At 35.8% G+C, this 18,684-nt stretch overlaps 1 protein-coding gene across 2 annotated transcripts in view; it reads right to left on the bottom strand.

Moving 5' to 3' along the window:
* The window catches only part of sfswap (splicing factor SWAP), an 87,705-nt gene that overhangs the window by 20,472 nt on the left and 48,549 nt on the right, over positions 1–18,684 (bottom strand). For both annotated transcript variants that reach the window (XM_028824979.2, XM_028824980.2), the window contains exons 14-18: positions 13,573–13,632; positions 11,984–12,243; positions 9,443–9,583; positions 5,505–5,678; positions 4,059–4,134 (exon numbers count right to left, since the gene is read on the bottom strand). In XM_028824979.2, coding sequence (XP_028680812.1) covers positions 4,059–4,134; positions 5,505–5,678; positions 9,443–9,583; positions 11,984–12,243; positions 13,573–13,632 — 711 coding nt within the window. The remainder of the gene's footprint in view (positions 1–4,058; positions 4,135–5,504; positions 5,679–9,442; positions 9,584–11,983; positions 12,244–13,572; positions 13,633–18,684) is intronic.

Below are 18,684 nucleotides of genomic sequence, written 5' to 3'. Positions count from 1 at the left end.
TACTTGCATATATGTTAACCAAAATTAATATAGTTTAATTCATCTACCAAAATACTGTAGTGCCTTTAGAACAAATAATTTAGACCCATCAACATTTTATCTAATAAAATTAAATGGTTTATCTATGTTGCTATATTTTTGTATTTTAGAATTATAGTCATATTCCACTTCACATTACAGTTTCTGTTAATTGCTTAAATGCAGTTCTCAAAGCACTAACCACATTCCTGAAACACCCCCTCAAAATTCCAACAACCTTAGTCATTGGCCACAGCACTATTACATTTCTTAATGTGTATGTGCTAAGTGGCAATTAGTAAAGCACATCTTGCAAATCTTAACTAAGTACAGGCATCATTGCATAGACACAACTTGCACTGTTTAGACACAATTCTTAATTGATTCTGATAAGCCAATCAGAACAGATTGTCCTTTTATCATTTACGAATATACATTTCACATTCATATCAGCACCTAGGGTCACTGTATAAAACACTGCATGCTAAATATAATGTACAATGAGCAGTGTATTCATTTGGAAGTTTGTTAGAAGTTATATAAGAATAACAAGCACCCCCCCCCCCCCCCCCTTCCACATGTGCAAGTCATGGCCAACTATAAACAATTACTAATTACAAAGGTCTACCTCAGTGCTGCTGCATGGAAACAATGGAAGAAGCAGCTAACCTAAGATCAAGAGGTAAAGATGTTAGAATGCATGGTGGAGGAGTGAGAGGAGCACAGAGAGGATGAGCAAGAGTCAGGGGCATCAAAGGTGACTAAACATAATAAGCATGATCAGGGCCACCATTGTTGACCACGTAATAAACCACGGCATAAGCATGGCTGAGGTACCTCAGTGGCATCCATAATATGAAAGTTCAGAAGTGAAAACGTATATAACCAAAATCCTGCACATTGCATATATATTTTACAGTTTCTGTGCAAACCTGGTAACGACAGACTGTAACAGATATTTGTACTGTTGCATTCATGTTTGTGCCATTTCAGGATTGTACCACTTCCCCATTCTGATGGCACAAGCCAGAACAAGAGATAGTAATTATTGACATGGTGAGGGTCAACAATGTGATTAGACTTTGTGACATCCATAGCACCATTCTACAATATGACACCACCTTTCAAACGTCACCTAAGTCAGTTTTTTTTACTATAGATAAGATGCTGAAGAGACATGCTGTAACAATGAAACAGCTCTACAGGGTTCCTGTTTTCAAAAGTAATGAGAGGGTTGTGCTGGTACAGCAAGGTTTTTCCCTTCAATATGTCAATGTAATCTAAGGCCATACATTAAACAAACAGTTTTCTGTTTTTTTCTTTGAGTGGTGTGTTATACTAGTGGATGTTCATTTGCAATTTGATCTGATATGCCGATTTTTTTCTTTGCACAGAGTGATGGAGCTGGAAGTGAGTGACACGGCATACATGTTTGTGAACGTGGATGAAGCAGGATTCAACTTGAAGAAAGTCATGTGATGTGGCAGAAAAATAATAAGCCATCAAGTCACAGTGGATGTGCCAGGTCATTGTGGTGGAAACACAACCATATGTTATTCTGAGAGCTAAACATAAAAGAAGTGGTGAGGCGGCCTTCTGCTGTTATGCACCTAAAATCTGGAATAGCTTGCCAATAAGAATTCGCCGGGCTAATACGGTGGAGCACTTCAAAAAAGTGCTAAAAACTTTCTCATAGCTTCATTTTAGTTTAATCCTGATCATCTGTATATGCATTTAATTATCAATATCATTCCTGATGGCTCCTAAATCCGTACTAACCCCTACTTTCTCTTCTGTTCTTTTCCCGGTTTACTGTGGGGGCGATCTGCACCACCACCACCTGATCAAAGCACTGTGATGTCCCTCCATTGATGGATTAAAGGCCAGAAGTCCACATGACCGTCATCATCAAGTTCTTCCATGTGATCCCTGACTACAATGAGGAGTGATTGTGAGGTCATCTATGTTAGGTAGAATGCCTAGAGGCAGCTGGGTGGTCTCATGGCCTTGGCACCCCTGCAGATTTTATTTTTTTCTCTTGTTTTTTCTGTCCCCCCTGGCCATCAGACCTTACTTTTATTCTATGTTGATTAGTGTTCCCTAATTCCATTTTCTTATTAATTTTGTCTTTTTTCACTTTCTTCATCATGTAAAGCACTTTGAGCTACATCATTTGTATGAAAATGTGCTATACAAATAAATGTTGTTGTTGATGTGTGCTGCAATAACAGAGGATGGTGTAACCCACCACGTTCCCATCATTGGAACCCGATAACACAGCCCGTCTCCTTGATTTTTTAGGAGGGATTTATAATGCTCTCATTCCTAGGAATGAGAGGGGAGTGGTGAGACCTGATACGTCACAGTATGTAGTTATGTGGGACAATGTAAGTTTTCATCCCTCCAACCCTGTTAGGGAATGGTTTACTGCCCATAAACACGTGTTAATGGAGTTTGTACCACCCTATTCACTGTTCCTCAATCCAATACAGGAATTCATGTCAATGTAAAGGTAGCATCCATATAACCACCTGCCCCACAACCAGTTGTCTCTACTGAGGGCAATGGATGCTTTTTGTGAAGACATCACCAAGGAAGCATGCTGAGGATGGATGCAACACTCAACAAAGGTCTTGGCCCTCTGCCTTGGAAAACAAGACATCAGATGTGATGTTGATGAAGTATTGTGGCCAAACAGCGAAGACAGACTGGATGCTGAGATGGCTTGAAATTATAGTTGCATTGTATTTACAATACAGGATATCACCATAAGTTTGATAATGTTTTTCTTCTGTTGTAAAAAAACAGATTTTGTTTCATGTAATTATTTGGAAGTTATATTTGAATGAATGCTGGACCTTTGTTATATATAACTTTATATACTTGCATATATGTGTGGATATTTTTATGTTGACAACAAAATAAATAGTGTGCCTGGTTTTTGTTCAAGTACATAGCATCTTTTGTGGGCTTACCCATACATTGCTCAAGTGTGCATTCTTTATGGCGACAATATTTTACTTAAGATTTATTTGTGTGTTTTGGTACATGTTGTCAATGTTTTGGGCATTTTTGGTTCTTTTGCACTTGTGCTACAGTGTTGTGATAACTGCCTTTACAGACTTGGGAAACTTAAGAGTTCCTTGACAGACGTTAACATTTTGGAAAATACATCTTAGCAATCAAGAATAACTGTAAATTCCAATGTTTTCTCACAAAACAATAAACAATATTTGTAAATCCTGAATTTCCCCATGGGATTAATAAAGTTTATCTAACCTAATCTAATGTACATTGGACTTAAAAGCCAAGTGTGAATGGGCAGAAATGAGAAATACTTTAACTCCTATTGTACTTTTATATTAAATGTTGAAACACTCATCTCTGCTGATTAAGAAACCAAATAACAAACATGTAAAGCACTGTGTGCCACCATTAGTAGCCTGTGTTGGTCAATAAGCTTGTGAAACTTTTCCTTTTTTTTTTTTTTTTTTTTTTACATTTTTGCAGTAGCTACACTTGCATTAAATGTAATTCTGTGTGAAGTCTAAATGTTCTTCTTGTGCTCACATCTATTTCTTTCCACTGTCCCCCAAAAGGAAACAGACAGATTGCCAATGTATGGCATGAGATGTCTTTCTTGTAATAGAATGGAATCACAGAAATTGTTGATTACTATTGTAAAAACCTCAAATTATTATGTATTTGTAGATAAACAAATGGATGAATATACAATAATTTAAATAACTATATATCCATTTTCAAATCCTACCATCTAGTTGGAGGGAAATGTGAATATTATCCTGATAGCACTAGACACAAGGCAAGAACTAACACTGATGGAGACACCAGGCTAACGCACGGCAAATTCCACATTCCATGCAAACTGGTACAGTTCCTATGGAACTAACAACATATGTGTGTTCAGTTACTTAATTATCATTTACTCGGGCAGGCAGCATGAATACTGTATGCAGTTCCTTTTCAGCATCATAGAAATACACACTAAGCTTATTAGCAAACAAATATATAATTCTTACCTGAGTGATTTTAGACTGCACTGATGACACAATTGCTGAAGAAACTTCTTTTTCTTTTTCCTGAGAATCCCCCCTGCTATAAATAAGAATAAGCCAAATTAAGAAAAAAAGACAATACTTTAAACAAAAACACTGCCCTACTTATGTTAAATTTAACTTTGTTTCATTAATGTTTATTTCACATTTCTATAAAAACATTGAAGGAACTTTGGCCCTAGCTAGCCTTCAGTTATCAGGGTTACATACAGAATACCAACTACACAGAGCTGAAGAAAATGGGAGAGAAAAAAAACCCAAAAAACAGTACAATATATACAGGGAAGTTACTACATTACACTAGCACATTAATAATTATAAATAGATAACAATCTACTGTATGTACCTGTTTTCTGACCTACTTATTCCAACGTAGTCACTTGTTTTAGTTAACCATTTTTTGCTAAGATTTCCAAAGCGTATCAAATTTACACATAAAGGAACAAAGCTGATAAGAGTTATTAAAGCTTAAATCGTTTATAAATGGTTTGACTGGAAACACTAACAAGTCTAGAAAACCAAAAAGACAACAAATGCATTTGGTGCATGCAGATGTCACGAGCTAAAGTAATTAGTAACTGAATACTATTCACTAACCTGACTCTTTCTCAATGAATCTAAGCAACCTCCCACCTCTTCTGAGTTTATTACCTCACAGCTATCATCAAATGCTTTTTACCTTCTACAAAACATCTCCTTAACACAGCACCTTAACCCCTTCATCTCAAAAGCAGTGGCTCTTTGACATGGCTTCATTATTTTTTACTTGCATCATTTTAATTCATTCCTTAATCTCCTGTGCCTGTTTCAGAAGCTTCATCATTCTTCATATTCAAATCCAATCAGAAGACATCTGTTCTCTATTGTATTCAAAACCTAATATTCTCCTGCTACATTTGTGACACTACACATTATGTTTACATGTTATTTCCTAAACCAGTCCTTCCTTTGATAGTACTAATGACTAAATGCTTGGTACTTGAAAGGAAATTATGTTGTCTGTTTAGTAGCTGGTATTATTTTTTTAATAAAAAAAAAGAATATCTACCTCAGCATTAAAGGGTTATTCTCTGTTGACAAAATTCTAGAAGCCTGTAACACAATCTCCTCTTTAACTTCAAGTCAAGTTGGTAAACATGACCAAGGCAACTAAACTGCTGGAAAGTGTTTTCAAACTCACATCATTCATAAAAGGGCACTAAAAATATTAAACAGACAAAGCCTTTGTACCCGAAAGAAATGTTCACATCTTGGAACTGTGTTGACAAGAGTAACACATCTAATCACCAGGCTGGTTAATTATTGAATAATGAAAGAAATAAGGCTTCATCCAATTTAAAATAAGCAAATGAAATCCGGATGAGAAGTACACATCTTATAAAACCAAGACATTTGCTGTTAAAAAAATACCTCGATCGTTCTAGACTGGAACCTCTGCTTTCTGCAGGAGATATACTGGTAGAATGTGCCGAGGATGGTTTATTATTAGATGTATGTTTTGGAGAGGACGAAGGTGATCGGGATTGAACTTTAGACTTAATCTGTGACTTTGAACTTCTCTTCTTTTTCCTTTCATGTGGAGACCTAAAAAATAATTTAGATAAAAATATTTAAATTGCAAGCTGAAATCAGAGACGACCGAAACACAACTGTAAGAAATTCAGCCAGAATTGGTGGATTTAAACCCTGAAAAATGTAGCCGCATAAGAGTGACCTGTAAGAGGGAGACCCAGATCTAAGGTGTACTAGAACATTTCCTGTAGGGACACATTCCTGTGCAATATCCGGTAATACTGGTATCAATTTTTGTTAATTTACTGCATTTTGGTTTATATGGACAGCTTAGATAAAAGAGTAAATATTTCCCTCCAAATATTTTGTATTTTACTAATTAGTCTAACAAGCAATTAATATCAAAGTAATCTTTTCATCTAAATGTTTTTATATTATTTCTTAATTGTTTGAAATGGAAGCATGATTAGCTGCAGCAATGATATTAGAGGTGGGAGCAGGATTGATACACCCAAGTACTGTAAAATTGTTGTCACTACACCATGTGCTGATATATGAATCATTGCAGCAGTTCTAATTTTGTTTTAGTAAATCACCAAAGGTAAAGTTTAAGCAATCTTTTTTCCGGTTACTTGTTCAACAAAATTCACATCTGTACTTAAAAACATTGGAACTGCTACCAAGAATTTTGCACCAAAGGTAGTAATTTCAAGTCAAACATTTGGGTTCATTATATTTTACACAAGGTTACAAAAGAAATGAAACATTCAATTTTCAAACATTCTAATACTAAAATCAATTACTCTAGTCCATTACAAACTAGGAAAGTCTCTCCATCTCCAAAGGACAGAAGCACACGAAGGCTCATTTGAAATTACATCTTACATTCAAACTAGTGGTAACAACAGCTCCTGTGAACATATTGGTTGCTCCCATTCTAGATGGCTTAATTTCTGAGCTGCACTGAAAATCCATAATGCCCAGACTTCCCTTTTTCCGGCCACTTCTTCTAGCTCTTACGGGAGAATCCCAAGGCGTTCCCAGGCCAGCCGAGAGACATAGTCCCTCCAGCATGTCCTGGGTCTTCCCTGGGGCCTCCTCCCGGTTAGACATGTCCAGAACACCTCACCAGGGAGGCGTCCTGGAGGTATCCTGATCAGATGCCTGAGCCACCTCATCTGACTACTCTCGATGCGGAGGAGCAGCGGCTCTACTCTGAGCCCCTACCGGATGACTGAGCTTCTCACCCTATCTTTAAGGGAAAGCCCAGACACCACACGGAGGAAACTCATTTCAGCCGCTTGTATTCGCGATCTCGTTCTTTTGGTCACTACCCATAGCACATGACCATAGGTGAGGGTAGGAATGTAGATCGACTGGTAAACTGAGAGCTTTGCCTTGCGGCTCAGCTCCTTTTTCACCACGACAGACCGATGCAGAGCCTGCATCACTGCGGATGCCGCACCGATCCGCCTGTCAATTTCCCACTCTATTCTTCCCTCACTCGTGAACAAGATCCCGAGATACTTGACTTCCTCCACTTGGGACAGGATCCCGTTTTACCAGCTTCGTAGTCGTGTATTTTTATTTTCATTTCAAGGTCGATAGCTTTCCTTCGTTTCTTAACAATTTCACCAGATGATGCCATACTTTTTCTTTTTGTCGACATCTCTATCTATCTATCTATCTATCTATCTATCTATCTATCTATCTATCTATCTATCTATCTATCTATCTATCTATCTATCTATCTATCTATCTATCTATCTGTACTATTTTGGGGTTACAAATATGTAAAAAAAAAAAAAAATGAGGTTACACAGTGACTGCTTGTAGAAATGAAACTGACTGAAAAAGCGCATAGCAAGCCTATAGTACGCTCAGTGCGCATGTCACCATTCGCCACTGACCGCCACTCAAGCTGAGAAAGGGGATTCCCCGAATTGCAGGTCGAAACTCCATTGGTCGTAAGTGCGAGTGGTCGTTAAGCAAATAGGTCGTAAAATGAGGAGTACCTGTATTTGACTGAAGAAATAATACTTACTACAAGCAGCTGAAATCAAGATACTATACTTACTATTGATATTCATTATTAAAAAGTGACAGAGAGAGAGAGAGAGAGATAGATATATTGGGAGCATGCGTTGATAGCATGTTGCCATACCCACTACAAGACAAACCACCTGGACTGGAACCTGAGTGAAGCGAGTGACACCTCGGCACCACATTGGAACACTGAGAAGTTTTTTTTACAGTGGCTGGAGTGCCAATCCTGTCACCAACCCCGAGTTTTCCCTGTAAGTTTGAGGACCTGCTTGCAGGGCTGGATGCAGATTAATGTCACACCGTGGAGAAAACAATTGCAGGTAAAGTACCTTGCTCAAGAGCCCAACGGAGTAGAGTCATTTCTGGCGTTTACAGGATTTGAACCTACAGATCCCTATCCTTAGAGCCACCACTCTACCCTTATTCATTATTAAGAACCATATGAATTTAGATTACAAGTTACAATGTAGCAATTTCAGATATTTAATACGCAAGCTCTGCACTGAGAAAATGTGTCATTATTTGTAAATGTTCTGTTATGTTCTTGATTGTCAAGTACCTCTGTCTACATCCTTAGTATGTCACAACCAGAAGCACAATCTGCACTGCTTCTAAGATGTGTATTCAGTTATTTACAAGGCATAACAACAAGCAACTCCATTTCCAAACACATTTATGACAATACTAATAAGGACAGGCAAAGCATTTCAGCCTTGCGTAGGGGTAGAAAAAAAAATGTTCTCTACAAGAAGGACTTTAAATTTCACACATTGTACCACTGCCTCAGATTCACACAATTAGCACAAGGCAGGCATAAACAAGTATCTATTGTCAACTATTCTCATAATAAATACTCATAATATCAAAAACATCTTGAAATAAAATGTAATCAATTTAAGTCATACAAAAAAACTGGTCTACTGCTATTAATTGCTTTATGTAAAAGGTGACAGGTAACATGCTGACAAAGACAGATTAGACAATGAACTCCACTATTCCCAAAACAAATTTTATTTTTATGACACATACAGTATTTTGTCACTCCCTAAAACCAATGCAATGGGAACATTATGATGAAGACGAATTGCAAAAGTTGCAACTAAAGACAGCAATTCTGTGCTATGTGGAACCAATGATCACTTTGTTTTTGTACCAAAAAGTAAAGAGTAGCTTATGAATTTAGAAGAAAGCCCTTTATAAGAGGAAATTATTTCAATTCCAGCACAAGTCTCTACTAAACTAAGAGAGAAAACTACAACGTGAAACAGCACATTCGCTGCTATTCTCATCATCCCAAAAACACAAATAACAGAGCAACTAAGGGGACTGGACAATGCAAAATCAAAAGGGTAAATTGGGATTTACCAGGAAATACACCAAAACCAATGGAATATTTAGAAAACACCCAATTGTTTTTTTTACTTTTTTCAACCGTAAAACACGTTAAAAAGTGATGATGGCACTTGGCATTATTTAGTGGGAGAAAAAAATCCAAGTTAACGTAAAAAAAAAAAAATCCATGTTTTGACAATTATACACTACAAACCAATTTGCTAAAATGTTTTCAATTGGGTTAGATTGAAGTCAGTCAAGAGCTTCAAGAACACAAGGAAAATTATAATCCATGATCAGACTAACTATAAAATGATTATTATTGCTATCATTAATCCATCATTTGCTTGAAACTTATTTGGCTCTTTCAAAACCATTTGGATTTATTTCTGCCCACATAGTTCATTACGTGGTGCAAGCATCACTTCAGATAAAAGAAGAAACAAAGTGCTGCATACCTTGACCTGGACCTTTTCTTGCTGAAAGCAGGGCTATTGCTGATCCGATACGCGCTAGGGACGCATCGATCCTTTTCTCTCTCTTCTCGCTTTCTTTCTGATGAATGAGGCTGTCTTCTGCTTGTAGACCTTGACCTCGACCTAAAAATAAATAAATTAACAGCAAAGAAGAACCTCATTAATCTGAACAAGCAAGATGCTCATTTCTGTTTTGTTTCATAACAAGAAAGCATTTCATTATTTCAGCACTGTTTCAAATCACAGTGTGTAAGAAGCTTCTGCCCATTGTCTCAAGCTACAACATGCATCTAACTATGAGAAAACCTAAAAACAAGACTAGCAATGGAAAATTCAAGTGAATGAAGTTATGTAACGATTAATAACCATGATATAACTTGTGGAAAATATTTCAAATGGAAAAAAAAATAAAAAACATTATTAATAAACTACTATCAAGTTAAAAGTTGGGACTCTTCAGCGTGACACAATGGAATGAGTTAGTCCAATGCTGCTTCTTCATGACATGGCCAGTGTGCGCCCCAAGTCCATGATCAAAATGATCTATGTTTTATTGACTTTTTGCTAGTTAGTGACTGTTGCATTTTGCTTGTGGTATTAGTTATGTCTGCGCCTTAAGTTGTTTGAAGCATGGTGGTACAGTGGTTAGCACTGCTGCCACAAAGCTCAGATAATTAGTTTTGGCCTTAATCAGTCCAGCATAATTGGAACACCCTTCTCTAACCCTCAGGGTCACTTTACAGACCATATTGCCATTATAATCCACTCAAAACTAGTTTTTACCTCCTTTTTCAATGCATTTCCAGGAGTTTGGCTAGGTTTGCATACATTTCCATGATTTGCCAAACTTGTGGCAAGGTGAACTCCAAGGGGTTTACTGATTACTACTTGACACACTGAAGTAGTATAATAAAATATGACATTTGTTTTTTCTTAATACAATTCACCTTGTCCAAGACTCATACACTTACTTTGAACTAAAATAACTCATTGTTTTATGCCAATAAAAGATAAAAATGTAATATATATGTGGCACTGTTCTCATTCTTTTAAAGCAATGTTAAAGCTAAAAAAAGACATTTCTCTCTGATTTTTATGACGAGATTCATGTTCATTATTTAGGTAATTCTGCCTTTGGAGGATTTTTTTTCTTTTGTTTATTTCACCTTATACAATTTGTTGTATTAGGAATTTGTTAGTTTTCGCATACCCCTTGAGGTCAGAGCACAGGGTCAGCCATTGTACAGCGCAAGCTGGAGTAATTGAAGGTTAAGGGCCTTGCTCAAGGGCCCAGCAGAGTAGGATCTCTTTTGGCAGTGATGGGGATTCGAACCAGCAACCTTCTGGATACCAGAGCAGATCCTTAGCCTCAGAGCCACCACTCCGCCCTCTTTTCACAGATCTTGTCTTACATATGTTGTTTTCATCATTTTCATCTGGTGCTTCACATTTTAAATTAAAAAGTACACATTTTTCCTAACTAAGGTAACCCTAACCCATATTAACCACTGAAACACTGTAACATAAAGTGAATTTAGAAAACAGGGAGCTAAAATAATTTCTTCAGACCCTAAAAATAAACAAAAACAACAAAATATGGTAACAGATGTCCTTTACTGCTTTACTGCTCATTCTACAAACGCTAAAACGTTAACTGCTTTCTTCACAGATCCATAGAGAACTAGATCCTAAAATATGATATACTGCACAAGGCAGCTTACTAAACAATAGCAAGTGGTTTGTGATGTCACTTTTGTATTATTTTTAATTAACTTCAGCTATATTCTTCAATTTGAAGTCACAATGAAGACGACTGCAATAACAGAAATTACTGCTATGTTAAAATCTATATAATGTTGCATATTACGAAAGCTCAGTGTTTGTGCTTTTGAAATGGATACTTTTTTTAACTGTTTAAATAGATATCCTAAGCTTTTTGGCACACTTTTACAATTTACATAAAAATTAGCTCAAGCACTTCATGTTTGTTTGTGCATGCCTGATGAGGAAACGTGATTTAGCAATATACTGCACAAGGGCAAAGGAAGTTTTTTTTAATGCATTTCAGGTAAAAATTTTGTTAGCTGTATTTTGGTGCTCCATGTTGAATGTATGCTGCATATCTATTCCATTTATAATAGAACTTAAGATTCTTAACAAAAATGATCGAAGACCTTCTGAAAAATCTACTTGTAGTAATAGCTAGAAGTATGCAAGTGACAAATAAAATCTACTCTACCTGAACAAATAATTATTAATCAATCTGAATTGTATAATAGCTTTTCCTGCTTCTTGTAAAGGTGAAACATTGTGTCTATACCATACCCATCATGTGACTTTTATTGTTTTATTCTTTGATTTCAGCTGGTATGTGAAAGTGACCAATCCATTTTCTTCAAAAATTGCAGCTGCAATGCTTTTGACCTTGTTAATAGATCACACTATGCAGTCACTGACCCTTATACATAACACTGTAAACTTAAAATTAATTAAAACAAATACATCACTATGATGAACACTAACCTTGATTTTCTTACTGTCCGGTATGCGCTAGGAAGAGAATGCTTGGCTTTAGACCGTGACCGTGACCTTGAACGATATCGAGAGTGTGAAGGAGACCTTGATCTAGACCGCTTTTTATGCTTTTTCTTTTTCTTCTCCTTTTCATGCACATGCGAGTGTACTTTATTTCTATCCATATCACGCTCTGTTATCTTTGATTCCATAACAGGTACAACTTTTGATACCACAGTAGGAGCAGCTGGTACAATATTAATTTCAGGCTAGAAAAAAAAAAGACCAAAACAAACAAAAAAAAAATTAGACAAAAAAGCATATACAGTATGTGCATATAGAATATAAAATGGTACGTTTTGTAATTATTAGGATAGATAAGTCCACATTACCTTTTATCTGTATAGTTAAGCTAACATTTCCTCAAAAGTTTCCTCTTTTATGACAAATACCAATTTTTGTGTTCTATTTAGAAGAATTATATTAACTGTACTCTAATTGCCCAATAGTGTATGTATGAAGGTGCTTATAATGCAGATGACTTGCTCTTTAATTGTTTGTCTGCCTTTGGAACCAGATGGGTCAAACCTGCACAAAAACTACACAATTAATCATTAAAGTAACAACAGTAAGGAAACTGGCCACAGCAAATGAACAACTTATAATATCTTACCTAAAATGTACAGTATGACTTTAAATGTGTACAGAAGTAAGTTGTTTATCTAAGTACAAGGCCACACGTATACTGTTAAAAAGTAAGAGTGCACCAGCAGCAAGAAAATTAAGACTCTACTCTTTCTGAAGCATCCTAAAAGAGCAAACTAAGGCCTTGGTGAAATCATTTGAGTTTTTTTTTAATTAATATGTCTCAAATACTTAAGATCACCTGAAATGTTTTTAGTCATGTATGTGTAAATTACTGCATATACACATACATAAACATTCACTAAGCCGTTTCATTAAGCTTTTTACCAACAGATCAATGTACTATTTAATAAGAGGTCTATTATTTCAAATGGTGATGGGGCACGTGGGTATCAACACAGTAGCAAAGGGCAGTACAACAAAAGGCATTCTAAGGAGAAAATTACCGGCTGATTCTGTTACATTTGATGTATACAGGAATGGGAAGCAGGCAGCCTAAAACTACTGCAGAGCTTAACCTATAAACGATCCCTGGGGGTTGGGCCAGCTGTGGGAAAGAGATAAAGATGTAAAATAAAATGGAAGGCACTTTGGTGGATGAAGCACATTGCCAAACGAATTTAGCCACTGCTGCAAGGAACAGACATGTAGCATGTATTTTCCTTTGTAATTGGTGTTCCTAAAGAGTTTACCCCACTCTCGGGCGCTTTATTCAGAAAGTAATCATATCCTTTTCAATTTACAAAGTGTCTTTGGTATTATTCAAGGAATGGATAGGCACCATGAGGACACTTACTTATTTTCTTTTATCATTCAAATATGCAACTATCAACGGGGGGAAGGATAATTTCATTTATTACTTAAAATCCACATTACCTACACTATCAGTACACTGATGCTTAAACCTGATGTTTCACAGAAAATCCTGAAATGAAAGAATTTTAAAAACTTACACATGGGGCACTGGAGAGCTGCTTCATTCCACCATGATGAGAAATTTCAACAAGAGCCTCCTGGTGGGAAACAGAAAAATACTTTTTAAGCAATTAGAAAAACTTGAAAAAGCTAACAATTTCATTGTGTTTACATTGGCTTTCTTTGGAGAAATCTGGGATTCTCCCTTATCCCCAAAAATTTAACTGGTTAGGGAGACTGGCGATTCCAAATTGGCTCTGTGTAAGTGTGCCCTGCAATGGACCACTGCCCTATTTAGGGCAGTTAACTGCCTTATACTCTGCGCTGCAGAAAGTCCCCTGCCCACTCCAACCCTGAATTTCATTAAGTGGGTCTGAGAAGGCTAAATTATACTATCAATAAACTCACAAAAACACTAATAATTTAAAGCCTATTCCATGCCCATGTCCAGTCCTCTTGAAATAGTTCGTAAATCAAAATAAAATCAATAAAAAATGAAAATAAATAAAAAATAACATAAAATAAAATCAATAAAAACAGATAAATGTCTTACTTAAAGAAAGCCACAATTACAAGAATACCAGGAGTAAGACCATTTTTAACATGATAAATTTACTTTAAAAAAGGTACTTTGCTATTGCAAGAATATCATTAAGCTTTAATAAAATATGTCTAACAGTTTACTTTATTAAACCTTTCATCTGACTTACCCAACAAATTACTAATATATCAGAACTCATGCTCCAGCCCCTACATAACATTTATGCAATACACAATGTGTTATAAAAAGGTCTGTGACCCGAATACAAAACAATATATTAAAATAGTGGAAAACTCGGCAAGAATCACTCTAACCCCCAAAATAAAAACATCACGTAAAGCTAGTGCAAGAAACTGTAAATACAAATGTGTGCAAAAATACCAAGTATTTAGGTCCAGGTATGTATACCTACAAAGACCATACAGAGGTGTGCCTTTTTAGATGCACATTGATTATATTTAAACATTTCTTAGATAAGACCTTTTATAAGATAAATATACTTAACCACGGTACTATTAGCTTTTCTGGTCTGACTGAGAGACCCTAGTATTGATTTTAGGTCTTTTAAGCAGAACTAATTTGGTCTGTGAGCCCACCATTGACTCTCCTGGGTTTTTAAACATTCTGATTTACCTTGTCTGGGAGATACTCTAATTTCTAATTTAAGAAGAGTTGCCTTGTGTAATGACATGAATTCCCAGGACTCAAATTCAGGCAAAAGGACCACACATGTTTCACCTGTCAAGACTGTTTCATGCCGGTTGACTGGCCATAAATTAAACCTGCTCTGCTACTAAACTTTTTTCTGGGAACAGTTTAGGCATCCTTTTGTGTGGAAGACACTTCCTTAATCCCTGAAGTGTAATCATGATAAAGGAACGCTTTAACACTCTTGCTAAAGACATGTTTAGGCTATTATGTATGCTTGGTTTATAATAAATATAAAAAAATTCACAACTCCCTGCCATAGTCTTAGTCCCACATAATTTAGCACACACACTCATGTGCAAAATACATAGTCGTCCTCTCATGCTACATTTTCAAGTCCGCCTCTGCTGTCTTGAAAATGCATGTGTTTCTGTCCGAATGGTATATATGTGATGTGTGTCTTAGCAGCACATGTGAAATCACTGCTATCTAGGGCAAGTGACTGCAGTTATACATTACTTGTTAGAAACTTAAGGTTTCTAAACTGGTAAGAAAGCCCATTCAATCCAAGTTTGGCAAGCTATAGCTCATTCTACCAATAACATATAGGAAGCAGTTACTAACCCTAAGTGGGAAGCCATTCCACAATAAGGCAAAAAGCACTGCATGAAAATAAACACAACATTATAAGTAACAATAATGAGCTTGCTTCTTTTTTATGTTTTCCTTTATCAGTATATTTATGTTTTACAGCTATTATGCATCTAAGGAATTTTCTCAGAAACCGATAAAGTAATAGGTGTACACTTTGTACAGATGAGCTAGTGTGCTTTTCTGAAAATACAATTGTTCGTGTTATTTTTAACTTCCAAATATCCTGTAGTCCTCCAAGCAGTCAATATAAGATACATAAACAAATGTCAGTGTGAGCTACAAGACTGAAAGTGACATCCAATGCATATACAAGAAATCTTCAAGAATTTGACAAAATGTACACCAGGTTCATCACATTAATATAATTAAGCTATACAACAGATAAAATGTAACAGATTACAGTGAAAATCATAGTGAGATAATGCAAGCAGTAAAAGCCAAGGGGTTTTGTCTAGTTGTGTATCTGGTGTAAATAAAAACTATAAACAAAAGAACACCAGATGATATTCTACTCATTTTTGTTAAAAAATATACATATACAATTTGATACATTCTAATATAAACTTTGAAAATGCATGTCATGCTTAAACACTAATGTGCAGAGGAAGAGCATGAAATCAATCAAAGGCTGCACAATTCCACAACTTACTGGATCATTAACTTTTTTAAAAACAATAGAAAAACATTACGATAAATAAATAAATAGTATCCATCATGCAAAACCCATTTTCTCATCAATCAATAGACAAAGTTAAATTCAAATATGCTTCAAAAGCATTATTTATTTATTTATTTATTAACAAACAACAAATAATCTCTCCACAGGATGATTTGAAATTCAAACAAGTATAGGGAATAGGTTTTTAAAACAATGCTTCAAGGAATTAGACAGGATTGCTAAAGTCAACTAACATGTATAGATATCTCAAAAATAATTCTAGATTATCTGAAAGCAGAGCCGGAGATCATTTCAGGACATTGTGGAGCAATTTCCTCTATATTTTAGGATATCTGCTATATACTTTAAGGTATCTCTAATGCATTTTGAGATTACTTCAAATATATTTTCCAAGTAACTCAAAATAACATCCTATGCATTTTAAGTTATCACATTTACATTTTGTTCCATCTTAAACATACTTCCTATGCATTTCAAGATATCTCATATTGAAATCACTTCCAGTAAAATTTCCTATATTTTCAATAGACCTTGTCTAATTTATCTCAAAATACATTTAAAATATTCTGAAATAATGAAACAGTCACTTTGAGATACCGAGAAACTCATTTAAGATATTTCAAAATGGATAGGAATGTCTTTACAGATAAATGGAAAATCATAAGACATATATTTAATTATATTCTATTATCAATATAAATAAAATTTATTATTATTTATTATTATTATTGTGAAGAAAAAGCATTTTGGAGCAAAAACAGCTCAAGAACTAGGCACCGAGAGTCTCATGAAAAGGGTTTTCACGGCCAACCAGCTGCACACAAGCTTAAGATCACAATGTGTCGGCTGGAGAGGAGTAAAGCATGCAGCCATTGAACTCTGGAGCAGTGGAAAAGTGTTACCTAAAGCGATTAATCACAATCCATTATTTAGAAGTCTAACTGATGAATCTGAGCTTGGCAGATGCCAGGAGAAAGATACCATCCAAACTGCACATGACCTATGGTAAAGTTTGGTGGAGGAGAGATAATGGCAAGGTTTAGGCATGGCAGTTTGGTTCCAGTGAAGAGTGCTGTTAATGTTATAGTATGCACAGCCATTTAGAACGATTGTAAGCTTCCATCTTTGTGGCAACATTTGTGGAGATGGGCCTTTTCTGTTCCAGCAAGGCTGTGCCCCTGGGTACAACGCCAAATCCATAAAACCATGAAGCAACTAGAGTGGCCTACACATAGCCCTGACCTCAACCCTATTGAAAGCCTTTGGGATGAATATGAATGCCAATTGTGAGCCAGGCCTTCTTGTCCAACACTGGTACCTGACCTCATAAATGGTCTTTATGCTGGATGGGCACAAATTCCCACAGACACACTCCAAAATCCTGAGGAAATAGTAGTGGAGGCAGTTACAGCCACAGTTCAGGGTGGCATCTCTAGACTAATGCAAATGGGATATTTAAATGGGATGCCTAATAAGCTCATGTTAAATATAATGGTTGGGTGTTTGCAAACTTCTGGCCACATCATGTATGTTTAAATACAATAAAAGAACAACTCAAATGGAAGGGAAATATTAAGATCTGAATTTCAGATATGTACAACTAATATTTGCGATATCAACATTACAAGTCAATGTGAAGATACTTAAAATTATTTGACCATTTAAAATTACAACAGTGTACCATGTACTGTATAAATACTTTATCTTTCATCATCATCCATTCAAAAATGTAAGGGGTGAATGGGCTATCTTGAGGCAGCAAAAGCAGTTTTGTTTAACCTCAGTCTGCCTGACACCTTTGGCAAAATGTAGTTGCAGTGTAAATGATCTCTGCATCAGTCAATGAATGAACAATTGAGCCAATCCATCTCAAAGTAGCTTTGTATTTATTTCCTTTTGCACTGAGAGGAGCTACAGATAAAGTGTCTGAGCAAATATTCTGTCAAAAATGATGAAGCACATTCCTCCTCAGGACACTTTTATCTAAGTAAAAGCACCTTAGAAATGTACAGAATACATTTCTAGGTAGGCAATTGTAGCATATTTCACCAAAAACATTTCTTTCCCCATAATATGGCTATGTATCAAACATATAAGCATTACAATTTATAAAAAAAAGAGAGAGAGAAGTATAGCTTCTTCAATGGAGATTATTTTGTTATCTTAGTCAAAAAAATGCATGGAAGCTGGCATTAAATTTATTTCTTTATCAAAAAATACGTGATTTAAAAAAATCCACATATATACCTGTATATAGGGTTTTAACTCTGGTATATAAAATATTTAAAAGTCAGGATCGGTTGAAATCCAGTTATTACTACTTTTCTCTATGCAAACTTTGAAGTGCATGTTACTATGGATGGATGACTACTCAGAAATAAGAAAGTGGTTAAAAGGAAGTAAGAACATTTGCAGGCAGTGACTGAGTGACATTGCACTCAACATCATTCCTGGCTCAGAAACATGGAGAAATACACACACACACCATACCATTGTGATCTAGAAGTCACTCTGGATACATGAAAAATGTTAATGGTATACCTATGTACCTTATAAAGGAGTTGCTGGAAAGTGTCAAAGAATTCTGGACATATTTTTAGAATATGCCTCTTTTATCTGTTTGGCAAC

The sequence above is a fragment of the Erpetoichthys calabaricus genome, chromosome 18 (genome assembly GCF_900747795.2).
Source record: "Erpetoichthys calabaricus chromosome 18, fErpCal1.3, whole genome shotgun sequence".
Classification (NCBI taxonomy): Eukaryota; Metazoa; Chordata; class Cladistia; order Polypteriformes; family Polypteridae; genus Erpetoichthys; species Erpetoichthys calabaricus.
The sequence above is the reverse complement of the archived record's forward strand: the minus strand, read 5'-3'. Positions and strand labels throughout refer to the sequence as shown.